Below are 21,910 nucleotides of genomic sequence, written 5' to 3'. Positions count from 1 at the left end.
CCTAGAAGGTGTATGCATGGGGAGGGCATATTGACAGCTCTGAGCTTCAGTAGGTATTTGCCCAGTTTGGGAAGGCAAAGGACAGAACATTTCGTAGGGAAGAACTAGTTATTCTGTGTGAAATACATTGGTAGACTTTTATCTAGAGCACATAACCAAGTTTAGCTCTAGATGGAGTTCAGCAAGATGTTTCTTCAAGGGTTTAAAGTTACCTGGGAAACTGAAAATATACAGATTTTTAGGCCCTATTTCTAAAGATTCTGTTTCATTATTTCTAGCTTCATGCCTGGTAGTTGAAATTTTAATAAGCAGAATATAGAATGAGTTATTTCATGGTGTTACGAATCATGGTTTGGTAAACAGTGAGATAACTTCTTTCTCCCTGCCCCATATCAATGAAACTAACAGTTTACTAAGAACTTTTAAAAAATCCACTTTATTGAGAAATGTTTTATGTACTATAAAATTCACGCATTTGAGGTGTACAGTTTAGTGGCAGCTAGAGTGCTTTAATAAATGCAAATTATGACCAAGAATTCCTAACTGTGGCCACTGGTTCGCCATGTTTCTAATTCTGATCTAACAGTTCTACAGAGGGTAAATTATAAAGCGTAAAAAGAGTGATTGACTGTGTTTCATAGCATGTAATTATCAGTCACTATTAGCAGTTCTTAAGCCTGACTGCTTATTATACTCACTTGTGGTATTTTTTTTAATACTGAAATCTGGGCCTCACTCTCAATTTTTGTTTTGCCTGAGCTTCAATGGGGGTTTTTTGTTTGATTTTTTTCCCCAAGTGATTCTAATGTTCAGCCATTATTAAAGCCACTGACTATTTTTTTTTTTAACTTTTTATTTGGTTTTGGGGTATAGCTGATAAACAAACAATGTTGTGTTAGTTTCAACTGAACAGTGAAAGGACTCGGCCATATATATATATACACGTGTCCATTCTCCCCCAAACTCCCCTCTCATACAGTCTGCCACATAACATTGAGCTCCATATGCTATACAATAAGTCCTTGTTGGTTATCTATTTTAAATATAGCAGAGTGTACATGACCTTCCCGAAGTCCCTAACTATCTCTTCCCCCTGGCAATCATAAGCTGGTTCTCAAGTTTGTGAATCTGTTTCTGTTTTATAAGTTCATTTATATTTCTTTTTGAATTCCACATATAACATGTAACTGTCGAGTTCTCCCAGCACCATTTGTTGAAGAGACTGTCTTTCCAACATTGTGGAATCTTGCTTTCTTTGTCATAGATTAATTGACCATAGGGGCATGAGCTTTGGAAAAGGAAATGGCAACCCACTCCAGTATTCTTGCCTGGAGAATCCCGTGGACACAGGAGCCTGGCAGGCTACAGTCTATGGGGTTGCAAGAGTTGGATATGACTAAGCAACTAAGCATAGCACAGCATGGGCTTGTTTCTGGGTTTTCTATCCTGTTCTGTTGATCTGTGTTTCTATTTTTGTGCCAGTACCATACTGTTTTGATGACTGTAGTTTTATAGTATGTGATTGTATTATTTTTATTTCAAATACTGTGTGTGTCACTGTGTCAGTACACATAGAATACAGAATAACACTTGAAAATTATGGGAAGTTGTGCCAAGGAATAGCTTTGTGAAAACAAGTGTAAGAAGCTTTAAAGTAAATACAGTTGTAACGGGAGCACTGGGAATGCTCATCATTGCTCACTTTTTGTCAGATTACTGATGGAGCTAATGACCAGCTAATTAATATCTACATTTTTCATTATAGTTGTTATAGAAGTGATCACTACAACTGTGTAGAAAGGATCAATTACTGATTACTTTTGACCTTTCTCTTAAAGATTTCCATGAACAGAGACCCCATTTTTCTGAAAGAGTCAAAATCACTTGAGCACTTTAAAACATATCTGTTATCAGTACTTTTTTTATTTTATTTTATTATTTTTTTTTTTAGTACTTTTTTTAAAAGAATAATTTAGATTTATGTTCCCTACTCTCCAACTTTTTAAAGTAGGTATTATCAACAGTGCTACCTCTATTATTACGTTACTTTTTTTTTAATATGAGCAGTCACTGCTATACCTATACATGCTATCATATTTTATGAGCAACAAAAACTTTGAACACTGTACACATGTGAACAGAGTTCAGTACTATTTACCCCTCTTTCTATTAAGCCCAGTAGGCACAACCAAAAAGCAGAAGTTCTGGGTGGATTCTGATGGCTAAATCCCTCTTCTCCCACTCATATGCCGAAGACTGTGATAAGTATTTGGAGAAGGCAATGGCACCCCACTCCAGTACTCTTGCCTGGAAAATCCCATGGATGGAGGAGCCTGGTAGGCTGCAGTCCATGGGGTCGCTAAGAGTCGGACACGACTGAGCGACTTCGCTTTCACTTTTCACTTTCATGCACTGGAGAAGGAAATGGCAACCCACTCCAGTGTTCTTGCCTGGAGAATCCCAGGGACGGGGGAGCCTGGTGGGCTGCCGTCTATGGAGTTGCACAGAGTCAGACACGACTGAAGCGACTTAGCAGCAGCAGCAGTGATAAGTATTAGATGTCTTCTAACACTTTTCCTCCCCCTCTTCCTATACTTCTAAGGCCTAAGAGGTCTTATACTTCAAATATACTCTTTCCACTTATTCTTTGATGTCCTGGGTATTAGAGAATTAACAGGAAACAGCACGACTGAAATGACTTAGCAGCAGCCTGTCTCAGGCACCGGTTTTAAGATGGCCTACCAAGCACATTCATTGTTCTCTACTGATGGAGTGGGAAGGATTGAGGTGTGGTTGGTAGTATATGAAAATAAATGGCATATTCAGAGCAGCCTAGTCTTTGGCATATTGAGTGTCTTGTTGCTAGGGCACTAGACTCATAGAGTTTCTGGAACAATTAGAAAACTGACAACTCCAAAAATAGCTCCCTACCTTTTCACTGGAACCTCAAAATGTCTTTAAGGAGGGCCATAGCTGTTCATTATGCTGTTAAAGCTAAAAGGACTAAAACACAAGTTGTCTCAGAGAAAGTGAAAGCGAAAGTCGCTCAGTTGTGTCCAACTCTCTGTGACCCATGGACTACACAGTCCATGGAATTCTCCAGGCCAGAATACTGGAGTGGGTAGCCTTTCCCTTCTCGAGGGGATCCTCCCAACCCAGGGATCAAACCCACGTCTCCCACATTAAATAAAACCTAAATAATAAAATGTTCAGTGTCATTATTTACCAAAAGCATATGACTGTTTTTTCCAGTGGAGAAAAAAGTTTATAAAAAATCTATAGGGAATATTTGGAGCTGGAAGGGAGTGATACAAGGAAAATCCAGAGAAAAAGCCCACTTAAACTCAGCTGAGTACTGGAAACTATATGGAGTGGGATGCAAGTGTGTATGTTTCAACTTACAGCACTTAGGGAGTTCTCCCTAACAGGGAGGAATTTGGGGAGATTTCTGTTACTTTCACATGATAGTATTACTCCTTCATGACTCTATCATGATTTGCCAGTAGTGGAAAGCTGCAAATAACATATAGTATTACTCCTTCATGACTCTATCATGATTTGCCAGTAGTGGAAAGCTGCAAATAACATATTCCTATTGAACATCTCTCTTTTTTGATATATTGTAGGTGAGTTTACACCGGAGATGCAGGTGAGAATTCGACAAGAGATTGAGAAGGAGAAAAAAGTAGAGCCTTGGAAAGAACAATTCTTTGAAAGCTACTATGGTCAGAGGTAATATCAAGACAGATTTTGTAAACCAAATGTTAATTCCTATACATATGTCATGTGTTACTTCATCTAACTACTTTCCCAGGAAATCTAGTCTGCAATTTTCTTCTATTTTTTTTACCAAGAAAATTATTTTCTTTTTATAATTCTTAGGTACACAGAATTGGATTTCTCATAATCTTGAACTCTTAACACATTGCCATTATAGATGGTATGGTTTCTTATAAAAAAGATTTTATTTTCTTGAATTAGAGTCCTTTCTTTTTAAGTTCTATACTTTTTTTTTTTTTTTTTTACTGTAGGCAGTTATCCCACAAAAGGATAACTTATCCAGAATCACTAAGGAATCCTATAATACATGCCATAATATTCAACATGTAATTAAACAGCCTCTCTTCTCTAAAAGACACTCTGGGAGATACACATAGCTGAATCAAGATACAGACCCTTTTCTCAAGGCACTATAGTGCGTTTGTTTTTTCCTTAACAGAATCTTAATGGAAGGAATTCCCTAGTAGTCCAGTGGTTAGCACTCAGCACTTTTACTGCGATGGCGCAGATTCAAGCCCTGGTTGGGGAACTAAGATCCCACAAGCCTCGAAGCATCCCCCTCAACCGCCCAGAAAAAAAAAAAAAAACTTAATGGGGCCACTTAATAGATGACAATGGGGCTGTGTTGTTTGAAATAGAATTGAATACCCAGAGTCTTAATTGTCTGTTAGTTTCTCTTCCTTCCTTATGTATACCTAATGGACTGCATAATCATAGCTTGAGAACAAACAGCTCTTTTCCTTATCTTCCTGTCCTTATCCCCTTTGTGGTCATTTCAGAAGTGATTCTTAATGAAATGAAGAGCCCAGTACACTGATTTTTTTACCTTCTTGGTGTGAGCTTTGAGCTGTTCTACAGAAATCAAAGTGAATACATTTAGACCATGATCACAGGTGGCAGTTAATTCTGTAAATATTATTCATTCCAAGCGTTACAGCCATTCTTGGGTCTTTCTGTTTTTAGCTGTTACTTTCTGCCAGCTTTTTGGGAAGGACTACATTTGATTATTGTACAAATTTGTCCTTAGCCGTTCCATCTCGGGGGTACAGGACTGATTATTTGAAGTCACCAAAGAGGACTATCTTATTTTTACTTGTACATTATTCTGAGACATTAGGGGAAATCTGTAGTGAACCCTCCAGGGTAGTCTAGCTATTAGCCAGGAAGTCCTACTTGGCCTTCATTCCCAGGATAACTCGGAGGCACTTAATCTCAGAATTTTAGAGCTATACCAAGTAAAATTTAAACAGACTTTCCAAAGATTCAGTTTTCATTTTCAACCTCTGGAGATTAGTCATCTCTCCTACTGTCTCCTCCGGTTTCCTTAGATTTCTTGGGCCAGCCTTTCTACGGGTACTTCAGAACAAAGCTGTTCAGTTCAGTCACTCAGTCGTGTCTGACTCTTTACAGTCCCATGGACTGCAGCACACCATGCTTATTCCCAACTCCCGGAGCTTATTCAAACTCATGTCCATTGCGTCAGTGATGCCATCCAACCATCTCATCCTCTGTTGTCCCCTTCTCCTCCTGCCTTCAGTCTTTCCCAGCATCAGGGGCTTTACCAGTGAGTCAGTTCTTCACATTAGGTGGCCATAGTATTGGAGCTTCAGCTTCAGCATCAGTCCTTCCAATGAATATTCAGGACTGATTTCCTTTAGGATGGACTTGTTTGATCTCCTTGCTGTCCAAGCTGATTGCAGTCCAAACCCACAATCCTATGGGACATGGGTCTTTGGCTTCTTTCACTTCTCTGTGGGAAGTCTGTGGTGTATGCCTGTAGACAGTGTAGCTCCTTTGTAAGCAGAAGTAATAATAATAATTAACATTACAGTGAGGTTTTATTATGTCCTAGGTACACTGTTCTAAGTACTTTACATGCATTAGTTGCTCATCCTAGCAACACTGTGAAGTGATTAGCCTCAGTGTACTATTAAAGAAATGAGGTGGTTGGATAGCATGACCAATTCAATGAACATGAATTTGAGCAAACTCTGGGAGATAGTGAAGGACAGGGAAGCCTGACATGCTGCAGTCCATGGGTTTGCCAAGAGTCGAACATGACTTAGTGACTAAACAACAACACTGTTAAAGAAACTGAGACAGAGAGGCTACTCACTTACTTAATATCACATGGATAGTAGGTATCAGAGCCAGGATTTGAATCTAGGTGCTCTAGTTCCAGACCTTTCACTAATATTAATAATAGTGATGATAATATATAAAGACTACTGGCTAAGTACCACAGATTATTCCAGATATTGCCATATACATTATCTCATAATATATTCAGTAACATAGGCGATTTCTCAACTACAGTATTTTTTTCTTCCACCCTTTAGTTCTGGCCTGAGTCTTGAAGATTCAAAGAAATTGACAGCTTCACCCAATGATCCCAAAGTAAAGAAAACCCCAGCTGAGCAACCAAAATCTACGCTTCCTTCAGAGGCCTCACCTGTCAGTGTAGTCCCAGTAATTCCCCAGCTAGAATCTAAAGAAGAAGTACTGCAGATGCCATCACCAGTCAGAAAAGAAGAGCATGAAAGCCAAGATAAGATGCAGCCACACTCCACAGAGCCCCTTCTTTCCCCGGCTACCAATACAAATGAGCTTAGCAGCATTCCTCCCATCAAGTGCCCGAAGGATGAGGCTCTTGTGGAGCAAAAGCCAGTTGCCTCTGCTGAACAGGAATCTGAGAAAGAGAATCATCTCACTACACCTTCAAATTATAATAAAAATGAAAGCCAGGAAGCTTTAGTTACTTCCCTGAGCAAACCCAAGAGTCCTGGGGTAGAAACAACAGTAATGAAGCCCACAGTAGAAGCAGGTCCACAGGAGACAACTATGAAAGAGCCTCCATCAACTCTGGCTGATCACAGCCCAGAAAGCCTCAAGAGGAAATCTTCTCTCACCCAAGAAGAGGCCCCGACAAGCTGGGAGAAAAGGCCGCGTGTCACTGAGCATCGCCAGCACCAGCAGCCATTTCAGGTCTCCCCACAGCCCTTTCTCAGTAGAGGGGACAGGTTCCAGGTGCGGAGAGTACCACCCCTCAAGGTAAGAAAGGAAGAATTGAAGAAGAGAGATGGTCTGAACAAGTTTTTGGTTTTGCCTACTAAATTTCAAGTGTTTGTGATGTTTCTTAATGTGGAAGCAGTGGTATGTATTTGATATGTGTGTAACCATGGTCATATACATGAGTAAAATTATTAAGAAACAGGCATTTAGAAGTGCGGCTTTACAGGTCTTTATTGGGATTTGAATATTTATTCAAATATCTGAGAATCTAATGTAATCCACTTCCACCCACCCTCCCTGCTGGCTACTCTTGTATTTTAAGACAATTATGGAATGTATTCTGTTAAGTATAATAGCAAACAGGAGGAGGTCATTGATGTAAGAGGTCATGTATCTTTGTATCAAGAGCCATGATGTTTGAATGTGCCTTGACCCTTTTCTTGCTGCCATAACTGATGAGATGTTTTGAAGGTCTGAACTCCCTTTTAGTTCTGTCCTTTTATAGGAAATGTGTGTGGCCGCCATGAATCTCCCTCTCTTGAGGGATTTTAGTAAGATGGTATAGCCTAAGCTCTGCTGCTTTGGATATGTGATTAACTTGTGTTTTAGCCATATATTGCTGTGTATCAAGATCTTTTAAATTTCTATAGCAGTGTCACTACCTTCGTGTGTACTTGGTCTTGTGCCTAACATCAGTTTTCAGTTCATTCTTCATTTCATTAATCATATCTAGTGACTTAATGTTTTTTATTAATAGTATTTATTAGTATTATTGTGTCTGCATGAACTCCGGCACTGGGTATTCATTCACATTGGAATATAAGTTAAAAAATAAGCCAAATAGAAACACGTTTTTTCCTTTTTAAATTTAACTTAGATGAACCGAAGTCCTACTGGAAATAACCCTTGAAATACTCCGTTAGAAGTACTTGACCTGTTTCATGCGCTATGAGACTCTGCTCCTCTTTGCTTCTTTTTGCTAATACTATGCTGTTCTTAATTTTAAATTCTGTGGTTTCAGCACTCAAGACTCTCCTTTTTCCTTTTCCTTTTTTTGATATTTTTCTACCATTAGGATACACTCTCATGCTTTGCTGGAGATTTTCATTTTATAATAATCACTCATTCTTCTTCTTTAAAAATATGAGAAACCTTTCTTTGAAGCTTATCTTATCTCTAGACCTGAGAGCTGGGTTACAGTTTAGGTTTTACTTTATATAAATGACACTGGGTAAGAACCATCATTTCTGTTTCCACATCTTTCTGCTAATCCAAAGAGGCTCTGCACTGAAAACTTAAATCTTTTGTGACCAAATTTATGTTACTTAACTTTCTTCCTTTTTTTTTTTCACTCCTGCCTCATTTCAAAGCTTTCTAGCAGAAGTGACTTTAGTATTATAATTCTCTTACCTTAGACCTTATCCAAATCCCTCTTTCTGAGACGAAGCTTAATGTAATTTAGAACAAATCTTTTAAACAAAACTTAAGTAGAAAAACAAAATTTGAATTTTAATATCAATCTCTTATTGTATAAAATTACGTATGCACATGTATCTATCCTACATATATATATAATATAAAATATACACATATATATACAGCTACAGACAGATAGAAAACTCAGACATACGTTGTATATTACAGTTACAACAGAAAGAATCTAATTCCTTTTCTATACAAGGAGAGAGGGCTTCTCAGTAAGTTAAGTTGTTGCAGTTGTTATCAACGCCTAGAAACCTTGTGTGGTTTTCATAATTTAAAAAAAAAAGTATTACATCTCATTTATTCTACATAGACAGATAATAGGACTAGTTACATAAATAACAAATTATTTTTAAGCATTAAAAATTTTTATTTAAACCACTTTGAAGGATTATCCTTATTTCATCAACATGTTATTGATGATTTTCAGTCATTATGATAGATATCATTTATTGTGCTGAGTATCTTGTTATTCTCAAGGTTATTCTGATGTAAGATGGTTTGTTCCTAATCCTATATATGATTCCTCTAAACAACTGTGCTTTTTACTTCTTGTTTTTAATTTTCTAGTTTCATCTGTTTTTTCTCCCTATTAATTGTCTGTTCCAGATGGTATTACTAAAGGGTAATAACGACTTTACTCTGGGCAGCTTCTGAAATACTGTGTGCAGTTGGATGTAAAACAGATTCAACTTTGAGACAGAGGTTCAGTATATCTCAAGATGAGAAATATGTGGGCTTTATGACAAGTGTTACACAAATCCCATAGGTCTAACTTCTGAAAGAGAGAGAGTTTTTCAGGACTGCTGACCTTTTCAGAAATGAGTATTGCCAATAATGCAGAATCCTTAGTGACTTTATTATTCTCAATTAAGGAGTTCCGGAAAGATGCATTATCTTTGGGCTCAGTGGCTTAGTTTTTTTAGTTAAATGTCCTAGAACATCTGTAACCATTATTTTCTGTTTTTAACTTTACCAACTATTAGAAGGTTTAAGATTGGTGCATCCTGATGCATTCCAATAGATTTCAAAGTATTGTTTTGAACAGAAGTCAGAGTCTTTTCAAATATATTTTATGATATGAAAATCAGTGGTTTCAGACCTAATGATGCATTCAGAATCTCCTCACAAGGTTTTTAGAAATGCATTTTTCCTCTAGGAGTTCTAATTTTCAATTTTAGGGATAGGACTTAGAGCACATATATTTTTTTAAAGCTCCACGAATAAATATAATACCAGCAGGCGATGAGAATGACTTTGGTTCATAGTGTAGCCAGTATGTACGTATTCCCTCTTGGGTGGGTGGGGTGGGTTACACATTGTCTTTCTTCTGGTGCTATCCAGAGGCCTCTGTACTTTGAGATAATTCAGCCTATATGCTTAGCTGTACATGTGTGAGTGTGTAAAAGGGAACAAGAAATTTTCCCTGGACCTCGTAGTAAAGCCAAGAAATAAAAGACAGGCTTCCCAGGTGGCTCAGTGGTAAAGAATCCTCCTGTCAATGCAGGGGACACAGGTTTGATCCTGGGATTGGGAAGACCCCCCTGGAGAAGAAAATGGCGACCTACTCCAGTATTCTTGCCTGGGAAATCCCATGGACAGAGGAGCCTGGTGGGCTACAGTCCATGGGGTCGCAAAGAGGTGGACATGACTTCGTGACTAAACAGCAACAATAGTGTGCTACTTTATTTTTTCTATTTCTCTTTTCTTGCTATTACGCACATTTTAAAATATAGATATCATAGACAGGTCTGTATGTTAAATGATCAGCTGTTCTGAGTAGTAGTGACATTAAGACAGAATTGTGTTGAGAAAAGAGTTTTGTGACTGAGTGGGAGTGATTGTCAACGGAGGAGAGTCTTTGGCACCAGTAGAGGAGGTGAAAAGACCCTAGAGACGGACCTGTGTGGCTGTCTCCATGGATTGGTCTCTTAGCCACAGGCCTCCCGTCCTTGTGATAGCATTCACCCTATTCTGAGAATTTGTGTTAATGAAGTTTTGTTACTCTTATAAAAGAAAGCTAAGCTCTGTTGTTTTTTTTCCCCTTAATTCTTTCAGATCCCGGTCTCCAGAATCTCTCCCATGCCGTTTCCTACATCGCAGGTCTCTCCCAGGGCTCGTTTTCCAATCTCCATCACTAGTCCTAACAGAACAGGAGCCAGAACCCTTGCAGACATCAAAGCAAAAGCCCAGCTTGTCAAAGCACAGAGGGCAGCTGCCGCCGCCGCAGCTGCAGCCGCTGCTGCCGCCTCAGTTGGAGGGACCATTCCAGGACCTGGCCCAGGCGGTGGACAGGGTCCAGGGGAGGGGGGTGAAAGGAGAACTGCTAGAGGAGGGGATCCTGACTCAGACAGAGTCAGTGAGCCTGGCAAGGGCCCCGCACTGGAACTGGCAGGAACTGGAAGCAGGGGAGGTCCGAGAGAGCTTTTACCCGCTGGGCCAGACACTCAGCCCCAGTCTGAGACCAGGACCGCAGGCCAGCCACAGCCTCATAGTGGCCCTGGAGCACAACTACAGCAAACCCCCTCAGTGCCTCCCACATCTGCCGTCGGTGGAGCATGTGCCGGTGTCCCCTCACCAGCCCACATTCATGCACTCCCGCCAGCTTTAGGAAAATTAAGTAATGAAAAACTAAATCCCCCCAGGGCAACAGGCACGGTGGCCTCTCTTAGTCAGCCCCAAGCGCCCAGTAACAGTAGGCAGGAGAAAGCACCTCCAGCTCCAGCAGATCCTGCTCTGATCACGGGTGCCTCGCCTGTTCATTTTGCAGCCGCTGGCGCAGTGGAGCCTAAAGCGGGTTCTAGTAAGAATGCCCCAAATCCTCCGGCCTCAGCAGAGATACGTGCTAGCGTTTCAGTGGATACAACTGCCTCCCCTTTAACATCTCTGTTAACAACAGCCACTTTAGAGAAGCTCCCTGTGCCCCAGGTCAGCGTAACCACAGCACCTACCGCATCAGCTCCATCCTTGAGCACTTTGCCGGCAGCTTCTAGCCTTAAAACTCCGGGAACTTCTTCACATATGAATGGACCCATTTCAAGGCCAAGCTCTAATATCCCTGCTAATAATCCTTTGGTAACTCAGCTGCTGCAGGGCAAAGATGTTCCCATGGAGCAAATTCTGCCTAAACCTCTCACCAAAGTTGAAATGAAAACTGTTCCACTCACTACAAAAGAGGAGAAGGGGGTAGGAGCACTCGTAGGTACCAGCGTGACAGAGAACAGCACCAGAGAGGAAGTTCACGAGAGACCGTCCCATCCAGCTGCACAGCACCTGGGTAAAACTTTGCAAAGTAAGCAGCTCCCCCAGGTTCCAAGACCCCTGCAGCTCTTTTCAGGTAAGGATCTAAGGGACTCTGGCATTGACACACACCAGTACCAAGAAGGACTCAGTAAGGCCACCCAAGATCAGATTCTTCAGACTCTCAGCCAGAGGGTTCGGAGGCAGAACATTCTCTCATTTGTGCAGCCCTCGCAGTTCAACTTTACTCACTCAGGTTTCCCGTTAGAGGACATTTCCACAAGCCAGAGGTTCATGCTGGGTTTTGCTGGCAGAAGGACATCCAAGCCTGCGATGGCAGGTCACTACTTACTTAATATTTCCACCTATGGCCGGGGTTCAGAGAGCTTTAGGAGGACCCATTCTTTGAACCCCGAAGACCGATTTTGTCTGAGTAGCCCCACTGAGGCCTTGAAAATGGGATACACAGACTGTAAGAATGCAGCAGGAGATAGTAGCAGCGGGAAGGAAGATGATACTGACGAGGAAAGTACTGGTGATGAGCAAGAATCTGTCCTGGTGAAGGAGGAGCCACAGGCTTCTCAGAGTTCTGGCAAGTGTGATGCGAGTTCAGGACCCCACAGTAGAGAAACCCTGTCCACCAGTGACTGTTCAGCTAAAAAGAATGTGAAGGCAGAGACACCAGTGCCTGAGCAAACCCCTTTAAGTAAGGAGAATTACCTGTTCACTCGAGGCCAAACCTTTGACGAGAAGACCCTAGCCAGAGATTTTATTCAGGCAGCGCAGAAGCAGATGGCTCATGCAGTGAGAGGTAAGACCATGCGGAGCAGCCCAGAGCTTTTCAATTCTACATCTCTTCCTCTGCCTGCAGACAGTCCTACCCATCAGTCTCTCCTCCTCCCACCACTGCAAACCCCAAAGCTGTACGGGAGCCCCACACAGATTGGGCCAAGCTACAGAGGCATGATCAACGTCTCCACCTCATCGGACATGGACCATAACTCCTCGGTCCCAGGGATGCCCGACTGTAGTCAGGTGTCTAGCAATGTTGGTGATGTCATGTCCTTTTCAGTGACTGTCACAGCCATCCCTGCCAGCCAGGCCATGAATGCAGGCAGCCATGGCCAGACCATTCCTGTTCAGGCCTTTCCTGAGGAGAGCAGCATAGAGGACACGCCTTCCAAGTGTTACTGCCGGTTGAAAGCCATGATCATGTGCAAGGGCTGTGGAGCCTTCTGCCACGACGACTGCATCGGCCCCTCCAAACTCTGTGTCTCCTGCCTTGTTGTTCGGTAATGAGATCAGAAGGAGAGCTCTCTGTAAAGGAGACAAGAATGGGGAAGGGTTGACAGATGTGGTTTTTGCGTTCTTTTGGAATCATAGAAATAAACAAGTAGGTTTCAGTTTCAGTTGTCTTAAGAGACAAGTGTTACTTAATCAGGAACACAGAGTACAGATCTTACATTTTAGAGAAAGAGCACCTTGTATAGTAAGTCCAAGTCAAGCAAGACTTTGTGAATTTGTGACAAGTTTGCACTTACAAAATCATGTAAATATGTCACATCTCGTCGTAACGTTTTCCGGGTGTTTAGGTAATGATGTATTACTTTGACTTCAGATTGCGGTTCCCCTTCATGTGACTGAAAAGTTTAATGCCACACATGGCAAAAGGCAGCAATTTCCCTTCTGCCCTTTCCTAAGAGGCCAGGGAAAGGAAGGAGTGGAGGAATGGTCTGAGGAAATGGCTGTTCATGTTGATTATGTCTTGACAGTCTGACCGCAGGCTTTACATAGATTCTTCAGCCTTTGCAGAATTTAGATTGAGGGTTTACTCAGTCCCTTTACCTAGGTGGAACCTGCTCCAGTTCTTATTTTTGGTAAGGCATTAATTTCATGGGTAGTGTTTCTGACTCTGAAAGTTCTGCATTGGTTCTTGGTTTCCACAGGTTAGTCCTGTTGCCAGGCACTCTGCTTGTGGTTTGTGAATCCCTGCCATTCCCTACTCCCACTTCTTGCCCTGAAGAGAGTGTGAACTATGAAAGAGTTGCCTCACTAGACCCCTCAGGTCACCATCCCCTGTGCAGGGCAGTGATTCCAGCAATAATCTCTGAAGATTTGGTCATTCATGGGAGCTTACAAACAAGTTTGAAATACTAGTAGAAAATTAACAGAGAAGTGTCAGTGATAGAGTGTTCTGTTGGGTAAGCAGAGTTAAGGTGCAGAAATTGTTGAACTGAATTTAAGGAACTTTAGAAGACAATTTTAACACTAGAGACAAAGTAGCCCCTCTCTCTCCCCCTCTTCTCTCCAACTTGTTATCTAATGTTCTACAGTCAGCTGTATCTACAGGTAGAAAAACTCATTAAACCACATTTGCCCCATGTTATATCTGTTTTGACCTCCCAGGCATTTGAGGAGGATGGAAGTCATCTTAATTATATTACTTTGAACATATATGTGTGGCATACACACTGTAAAAGTCAGACACTTTTTCCTATTTTAGAAAACATGTCCCCTGCTTTGGATTACTGCTGTCTATACATTAAAGTTTCTAATGTAAAGGGGCTTTAGTGAATGACTAAGGGAACATCTAGAAAGGAAGATAAATCCGCTCCAAATTTTTGTTTGTTCTTTTTTTTTGTTTCCTTTTTGTTGAATCCTGTCTCATAACTGAAGGATTTGTGAATACATGTGTTTAGGTCATGGTTAAAGAAGATGAAAATAAATCTATTATTTACCAGAATTTGGTATGAAAAAGTTGGGGATTGTCAGTGTGCATCGTTTGCATATGGATTTCAAATCTCCTAATTTCATGTGTGTAGAGGACATGTGTTAGTGCCACGTAGCACAATCATCGTCGTGCTTAATATTCAGGATGTAATATATACAAAATGCAGAACAGTTTAAACTCCTTAATTAAGTCACATTCCAAATAGGGGAAGGTAAACAGTAATAATCTTAGCTTTGTCCCCATTGTACTACCCACCCCTCCCTACCTCACCTCAAATTATACATACACTCTTAATACTTTCAAACCCCACAAGAAACTATTTACTTCTGTTTTTTGTTTGTTTCTGATTTTTTTATGGTCCAAAGCAAATAGAGGATTAATATCTGTGTTCTATTTCAGCCAAGACAATTTAATGTTCTTCTAACTTCCCTTTTTCTTCCAGCACACACATAGCTAACAGATAAGAAATCTGCAAGGATCCTAGGATAAGGAGCAAGTTCTCCAGCCAATAACCAGTAGAAATCAAAAACCATGGTTCTGTTCTCAAATTGTCAGTGCCCTGGGTAATCCCAAGGAGTGTTTAAAAGACCTGTTGATAGTTAAAACTCTCCATTCCCAGCTTTCTCACTCCCCACTTTAGTGGCAGGACTGAGGGATGGCCGGCCTGCCTGCCTGCAGTGGTGACTATTTCAGAACTGACCCTACGGTGAACTTGGAACGATCAATTTGGATTTTCAAAATGATTTTTTTTCTTCATGCCTTTTCCTTTCATAGAGTCTCTCCTCCATAGTTCTCTTCATCAAAGGATGGACAGACTAACCAGGAAAGGAGGAAAGGCATCAGGGATTTTCAGGTCCATTTAGAGAGCAAACCATATCGTGCCTATTCATCTTAACCCAGGCCCTTGAAGAGAGGCCCTAAGCAGTACCATTCACCAGATTCTCTTTACAAATAATCCCCAGCTAATAAAATAGTAATCGTCAGTTAAGTGCACTGCCTCAATCTTGGCTAAATGAGAAAATAGATTCTGTTAGATTGGTACAAAATTGAAGGCCGTCTGTTTATCAGTTTGTTTCAAAACAGTGGTGTCACGTAGAAGGTCATCTTACAATGCTGACTGAGCTGAAAGGACAAAAATTAGAATCCGGCTCTTTCAAAAACGAAGCAGTAGGAACAAGAAAACCTTTAAATTACTAGAGTATCATATCCCAGTACCTTTCAAGCAGTTTTTAATCTTAGGTTTTCAGTTACTTTCAGTTCAGTCTGGAATGTGTCTAATAAGTGCTCAGCTTGTTTTTATGGTATTAAGTTGCACTGTTTCCAGTGACTAGTCAGGCATGCTGCCTGATGCTGATGCCTCCAGGGTGTCTTTGCCTTCAGATAACCTTCCACTGTGGGCGGGTCACCTTGGGGAGATGGCATTAATGATGTATCTATCATCTCAGTCTCACTGATGAATATTCTAAGTTGTCTAGTAGAGAAGGCTCCCTGAGTCTTTAAATTTTTTATTAAAATTCTTCCTCCTATTAAAAAGCCAAATAACCTGAAGTTGTTTGCCCTACATAATAACTCATGTTGAAGATACTGAAGCTGTCTGTAGTACCCAGTGTAACATTTTTAAAAAATTAGACCTGGCAGATGGGGAATTTTTCTTGCGGCGGGGAGGGATACTTATATGGGCTGGGAAGGCACACAGTGTACATATCACAAATTTAAATAAATAGAAGAAGACCGTATTGCCTTCCAGGTGAAGGCATAAACTCATTCATAATCGGATAGCTTACCATCCTGATTTCTTACTGCCTTTCTTCACCTAAAAGTCCTGAAGGCCTCTTGGGTGAAATTATTTGTTAAAATGAGGGGGTCTTCTCTGGTTATGACATCACTGTTTAGAGCTCTGTCAGTAAGCAGTACTAGGGTTTTCTCTGCGACCTAGGGATTTCAATTCACAGCAAGAAGTCTCCCCATTTCATTACAACAATATGCTAAGTAAAAAAAAAAAAACTTGGCCAAGGGTAGCTTTCAGCTCAATTCATAGAATAGTCCAAAGAGACTCTGAGAAATATGGTAATAAGCAGGGATCTTTGCTACCGTGTTTCAATACCTACATAACCTATTGAAAGAGAACAATAGGTAAAACAGTTCTAAAGTTGAAGTAAGAGCTTCATAGATTCTTGGTTACTTTATTTTTTTTAATGCTTTACATTTGATACAACTATTAAAGATCAATTTTAAAAAATAGCTTTCCAGTAATATATTTTAAGTAATATATATTTTAATATCTATGTAAAAAGTGACAGTGGAAGACTTTGAATTTCTCATATAAGGTGTGTTTAATGTAGGACCTCACTGTTAAGGCACAAATTATTTCAAAGAAAGTTACTCAAAGACACTCAGATTATTTCCAAAAAAAAAAAAAAAATGCAATAAGGGGAAGTTTTGGAGTTTATTTTTTATTTTAAAAGAATATTGACTTATTTACCACAAGCTATTTTTTTTCCTTCTGGCTTAAAGGTTTGTAGAGACTGGTTTGGTAAATGCTAAACTTTTGTGTCTTTTGCCTTTTTAAAGGAATTGTTAACATTGGAATTGAGGGTATGTACAGAGAAGTTGGTGTCAACACCATTTAAAAACATATTTTTTCACAAGTATAGAAAAATCATTTTACATAAGAATTTTAAGTATTTGCAATAAATATATGTATATAGATTGTATGTATTCATATATTCTTATTTTTCATTTTATTATTAAGTAAAAGATAATTAAAGTGAAAATGAACAACCGTGGAGTTTTTGATGCATCTTGAGGTCTGACATACATGTGAAAGTGGTGTGGGTGAGGGCCCTCAGTTGTTGCCTTATACTACTATTGGAAGATTACCAACAGATTGCACAGAAGATAGTAAAATGAGAAATTTGTGATAAATCAGGGTAGTGTATTTCTTTCAGAACTCTAGTAAAAACATTACGTTCTCCCAATCTGTCTGTCTCTGTGCTTTCACCTTTAAATTTGTTTTCTCTCCTAACCACCTCCTGCTGGGAAAGTGCATTCTTTTTTAATGTAGTCTGCTTCTAAGACAAAGAATGATAAGGAAATACCTGTAAGGGGGGAAGTAGGTTTTTCTTTTTTCACAGAGGTTAATTCATTAACCTCTGCCACCACCTTCAGGCCATAGGGTTTACATGAAGAAATAATCTCGTGAAGATAATAGAAATCATTCTGTTTTCCTTCTTTGAGAATGAATTTCATAGCCGGTTTTATGTTTTTTCCAATTGATCTGGAGATAGAAGTGCTAAGAAAACTTGAATGTTGCTCTTCCTAATGCCAAGAAATATGTTTATGGAAATGAGGACTGAGCCAAATGTTAGAGGAGAGGTTAACCACATACCTGGAGTCCTGCTCTCCAGAAGTCATTTTGAGATTGTAAATATTTAGTTCTAGGATATGACTGAGGAGCAGAAGGATACCTAGTCACTCGTTGGAAATAAAGATATATAGCCCGTTCTTTAAAAATGAATAATATATAGCTTTATTGGTGACCTGAAAGGAAGTAAGGTCAGAGTTTGAATAATATATCTTAATGACCTATGAAACACTTAATTGTAGTTTACTAGTTCTCCCCATAATTGCTGTGGTGAAAAATTGCAATTTTTGGAAATTAGAATACATAAATACTTAAAGGAGTATGCCACTTTGGGTATACTTATCTTCCTGACCAGGGATAAAGCGCATGCTCCCTGCATTCTGGGTGCAGAGTCTTAACCAGTGGACCAACAGGGAAGTCCCAAGAATGTTTTCCTAATAGCCTTATTTTTAAAAAATTGAAAACTCATACATAGGGTTGCTCAAACATGTTGAAAATAGACGCCTAAGAGAACAGCACTAAATCTTTGCTGAAAAAACACTATTTCTAAAGGAAAAAAATCCTCAGGGAACATGTGCCTCCTCATAATTCCCATATTTGGTAGATAAGAATGAAAGTGAAATATTTCAAAGTGTGTGAACCAATTCATGATAACCATTTATAAAAATGTGCCATGCCCCCCCCCCCCCAATTTCTAATGCATACTTAGTGTTATTCCTACCTACCTCACGGGAAGTAAAATTCATGTTCAGGTAGTGACATAGGACCTCAAGGACTGGAGTTGATTGAGAAAGCAATACACCAGAACACAGCTTCAAATTGGATCCCCAGCTTTCCTTTATTTACATCACAGAGTCTTAGAAACCTGTGTTCATTGCTTTTTAACACTAGTTGACCAAGAGTGGTCTCCACAAATCAAATTCCACAGTGTTTTCTAGTTGTTTCTGTACATAAATCATGATGTTCGAATATCTTTTGAACACCTATGTGTGAAGCACTGTGCTAAATAAGCAAAGGTAAAAGCAGTCATGTAAACGGCTTTCCTAAAGGAGTAACCATATAGCATGTGTCTAGTTCAGAGCTCAAGGAGTAGTATATGCTATTTCCCAAGATACATTGGAAATTTAATAAGTAAATGAAAAAAAAAAAAAAGAACTATGAAATAGAGGTCATTGAGGCACTGAGCAAAGCACAGTGGCAAAACAGGAAGAAAGAAAAGGGGCATTGCCCCTGCATGAAAATTGAGTGTGGAAGTGAGCCAGGTTGATAAAATTTACCACCTTTTGACCACTATCATTTGAAGATCTAGAGATTAATAGAAATTTCAAGAAATCTCTTGGTAAGACCAAGATTAAGAAAGTCATTCTGTTCAGTATGTCAGTAAAGATACTTCATCTCATTTTCAGCTAACACTTTTTTAACAGTTTGGTGAATAAAGCAGCTTTCCTGTCAAACTCAAAATAAGCTAAAGGAAATAAAAGAGCTTGATTTCCATCTTGTAAACTGGTGAGAAGGAAGTATATTCATTTAAAACTTAAAAAGATATTTTCATCCCCTTTCCCCTCCATTATGGATACAATTAATGTTCTTTTCATTCTAATATTGTAGAATTGACTTTTTCCACCCCCTTTTTACACAGAACTTGAATTAAAAGAGGCTTCAGCAGGACACTTGCCCTTCTAAAGTGGCCTAAATCCTAATTCTTTGTGACTTTCCAGTAGAATTTAAAAGGATAAATTTATTTTCTCAGTGCTTATTTTTGAACTTTCTTTACCTGGATTATGGGTTTGCAGCTTGAATTTCTGTATTCCGAAATATCCATGTTCACCTTTCAGTAAAAAAGGTATTAAGTGTATTCCACCATGTAATCCAGTCTCAATTCTGTCCAGGAAGCAAGAGGGTGGATACCCTGTGTTTTCCTTATACGTAATGACCTTAAACAGAAGACTGGGTTCCTTTTATAAGGACTGTATAAGCTAAGGAATCTCTGTACCACTGTGTATCTCTCAGTCTTAATCTAAAAGGGGCATGCCTACAAACATTTCCTTGTCACAGATTAAACTTGGAAGAGAGAGCTGATCAGCTGTTGAGGTGGGCTGTGACTAGATAACCGGCACTCATGAAGAATAACTGCAAATTGAGCTTTCCTGGTTCTTCAAGCTCAAAAAAAACTGAAGGGAAAATCCTGATTTTCATCTTGGCTGCAAAGCTTAGTGAGTGCCTAGGGAAGAAGAAAGATAAATCCAAGATTGGATTTAAGATAGATTAAAACTGAAAATTATTTTTATCCTTTTACTGAAACTTTTATTTTTTAAGGTTTTGGATTCCTATAATATGAATTGCCATGAGTGGAACATGGAATTTGATGTGAGGCATTTTGTGGGCTAAGTGATGGTTTTCTATTCAACTATATTATCTAGGGACAGCTTTTGCCACTGCTCAGCATTTAAGGTTGTGCACCTGTGGCTAAGTGATGCAGACATTGGCTCAGACAAATTCTAAACCAACTAGAGCACTTGGATCCTCTTTGTAAATATTTAATATTCAGATTAGCCCAATAAGAAAGCAATGCACTAAATGCTATTAAAATACCTGGAGATACTTTAGAACTATTCTACACACAGTCTATGTCCTTCTTATGGAAAGTGTGGTATGTAAAATCTTATATTTCTTGGGTCAATTCTTTAAAAAAAAAAACCAACAGTGTCTAATGTTTTCAGAGCTTAGAAACACTAGAGTTGGACTTGAACTCCATGTCAGCCATTGTTTTCATTTTAGGTTTTCAGGCGTAGTGGTTTGAAAGGAACCCAGCTGAATCCACATGTAACCATTTTGAACAAGCTTTAAATTAATGAAACTTACTAAGTCTCAAAATTGGTTTCCTGTTCGTTGTATACAGAGACAGAATCTGCACTGAAAAGGACCTGACAGTTTTACTCTGATAATAATATTGAAGAGCAAGTTTGTTATTAGAAAGTTTGTTATGAAATTTTTAGAACCCATGAAAGATCTAGAGTACATGATAAATGAAACTCTAGAAATTAAAAACTTTTAACCATAAGTGCTACGACCTATTTTTTTTAAACCCATATTAATTCTGTGATTCATTACATCATACCCTAAGACTTTCACCAGCACCAAGAGAAATCAGAATGGAAGAAATGACCTTAGCTGGTCTTACTTTAAAATTTTTGTACACATAGGCCTTAGCACTTTGACAGATAAAGCTCTGCCTTTTAGCTCCTTCTCACTCGTCTTTATTCTTCCTACTTTTAGACTGTTCCTCTTATTGGTCGTATAAAACTACCTTCAGGATTGAATGTATAATAATGTTTCTGCACATGGACAAACTGTATTTTATCTTAATGACTCATTTTATGTTGAATAAAGGCATACCGTTTTACTCTAGTGACTGACTGTGCCTTTTCTTTTCCAAAGAAACCAGACACCATATTGAATGACTCAGCTGCTTATTTCCCCTTCCCCTGTACCTGATTGCACAGTTGTTCCTGGGTCCTGGCTAACTTTGGGTACTACAGAGAGTACCAGGCAGAGAACTCAACATGAGCCATAAAGAGTTAATGTATTTCAAAACTTAAAAGGAAACCCATACTACAAAGAGACAGTGGCATAATGACAGAAATGGAAGCAAATGGAATAGAGAGCCCAGAAATGAACCTTCAAATACATGGTCAAGTAATTGTTTATAACGGTGCCAAGAGAAATCAATGAGAAAAGGGCAGTCTTTCAGTAAATGTTGGGAAATTTTGATATCCATGTGCAAGAAAGTAAAATTGGACCCTTCCTCTACATCATACATAAAAACTAACTCAAATGGATGAAAGACTTAAACATAGCTAAAAGTCTTTTAAAGAAAACAAGAAAAATCATATTTGGATTTGACAATGATTTCTTGGATATGATGCCAAAAGCACAGGTGAAAAAAGATAAGTTGGGTTTCATTAAAAATTAAAAACTTGTGAATCAAAGGGTATAATCAACAGTGAGAAGACAGCCCACAGAATGGGAGAAAATATTTACAAATATTAAATCAATATTCAGAGTATATAAGAAATTCTAAAACATAACCAATTTAAAAAGTGCTTGAATAAAGGACTCGAGTAAAGGACTTGTATCAGTTCAGTTCAGTCGCTCAGTCGTGTCTGACTCTTTGCAACCCCATGAATCAGCACGCCAGGCCTCCCTGTCCACAACTCCCGGAGTTTACCCAAACGCAAGTCCATTGAGTTGGTGATGCCATCCAGCTGTCTTATCCTCTGTCATCCCCTTCTCCTCCTGCC

At 39.3% G+C, this 21,910-nt stretch overlaps 1 protein-coding gene across 6 annotated transcripts in view; it reads left to right on the top strand.

Annotated features, from left to right (window-relative positions):
* ASXL2 (ASXL transcriptional regulator 2) overlaps window positions 1–21,017 on the top strand; it is a 116,510-nt gene extending 95,493 nt beyond the window's left edge. For 5 of the 6 annotated variants that reach the window (XM_060411953.1, XM_060411952.1, XM_027966580.2 and 2 more), the window contains 3 exons: window positions 3,627–3,732; window positions 6,120–6,831; window positions 10,333–21,017. In XM_060411953.1, the coding sequence (XP_060267936.1) occupies window positions 3,627–3,732; window positions 6,120–6,831; window positions 10,333–12,810 (3,296 nt within the window). In that variant the 3' untranslated portion in view covers window positions 12,811–21,017. The remainder of the gene's footprint in view (window positions 1–3,626; window positions 3,733–6,119; window positions 6,832–10,332) is intronic. The other variant, XM_060411955.1, reaches the window with a different exon arrangement.
* The last annotated feature ends 893 nt before the right edge of the window (window positions 21,018–21,910 follow it).

The sequence above is a fragment of the Ovis aries genome, chromosome 3 (genome assembly GCF_016772045.2).
Source record: "Ovis aries strain OAR_USU_Benz2616 breed Rambouillet chromosome 3, ARS-UI_Ramb_v3.0, whole genome shotgun sequence".
NCBI classification, from domain to species: Eukaryota; Metazoa; Chordata; class Mammalia; order Artiodactyla; family Bovidae; genus Ovis; species Ovis aries.
Note: the sequence above shows the minus strand (reverse complement) of the source record. Positions and strands in the feature narration are given on the sequence as shown.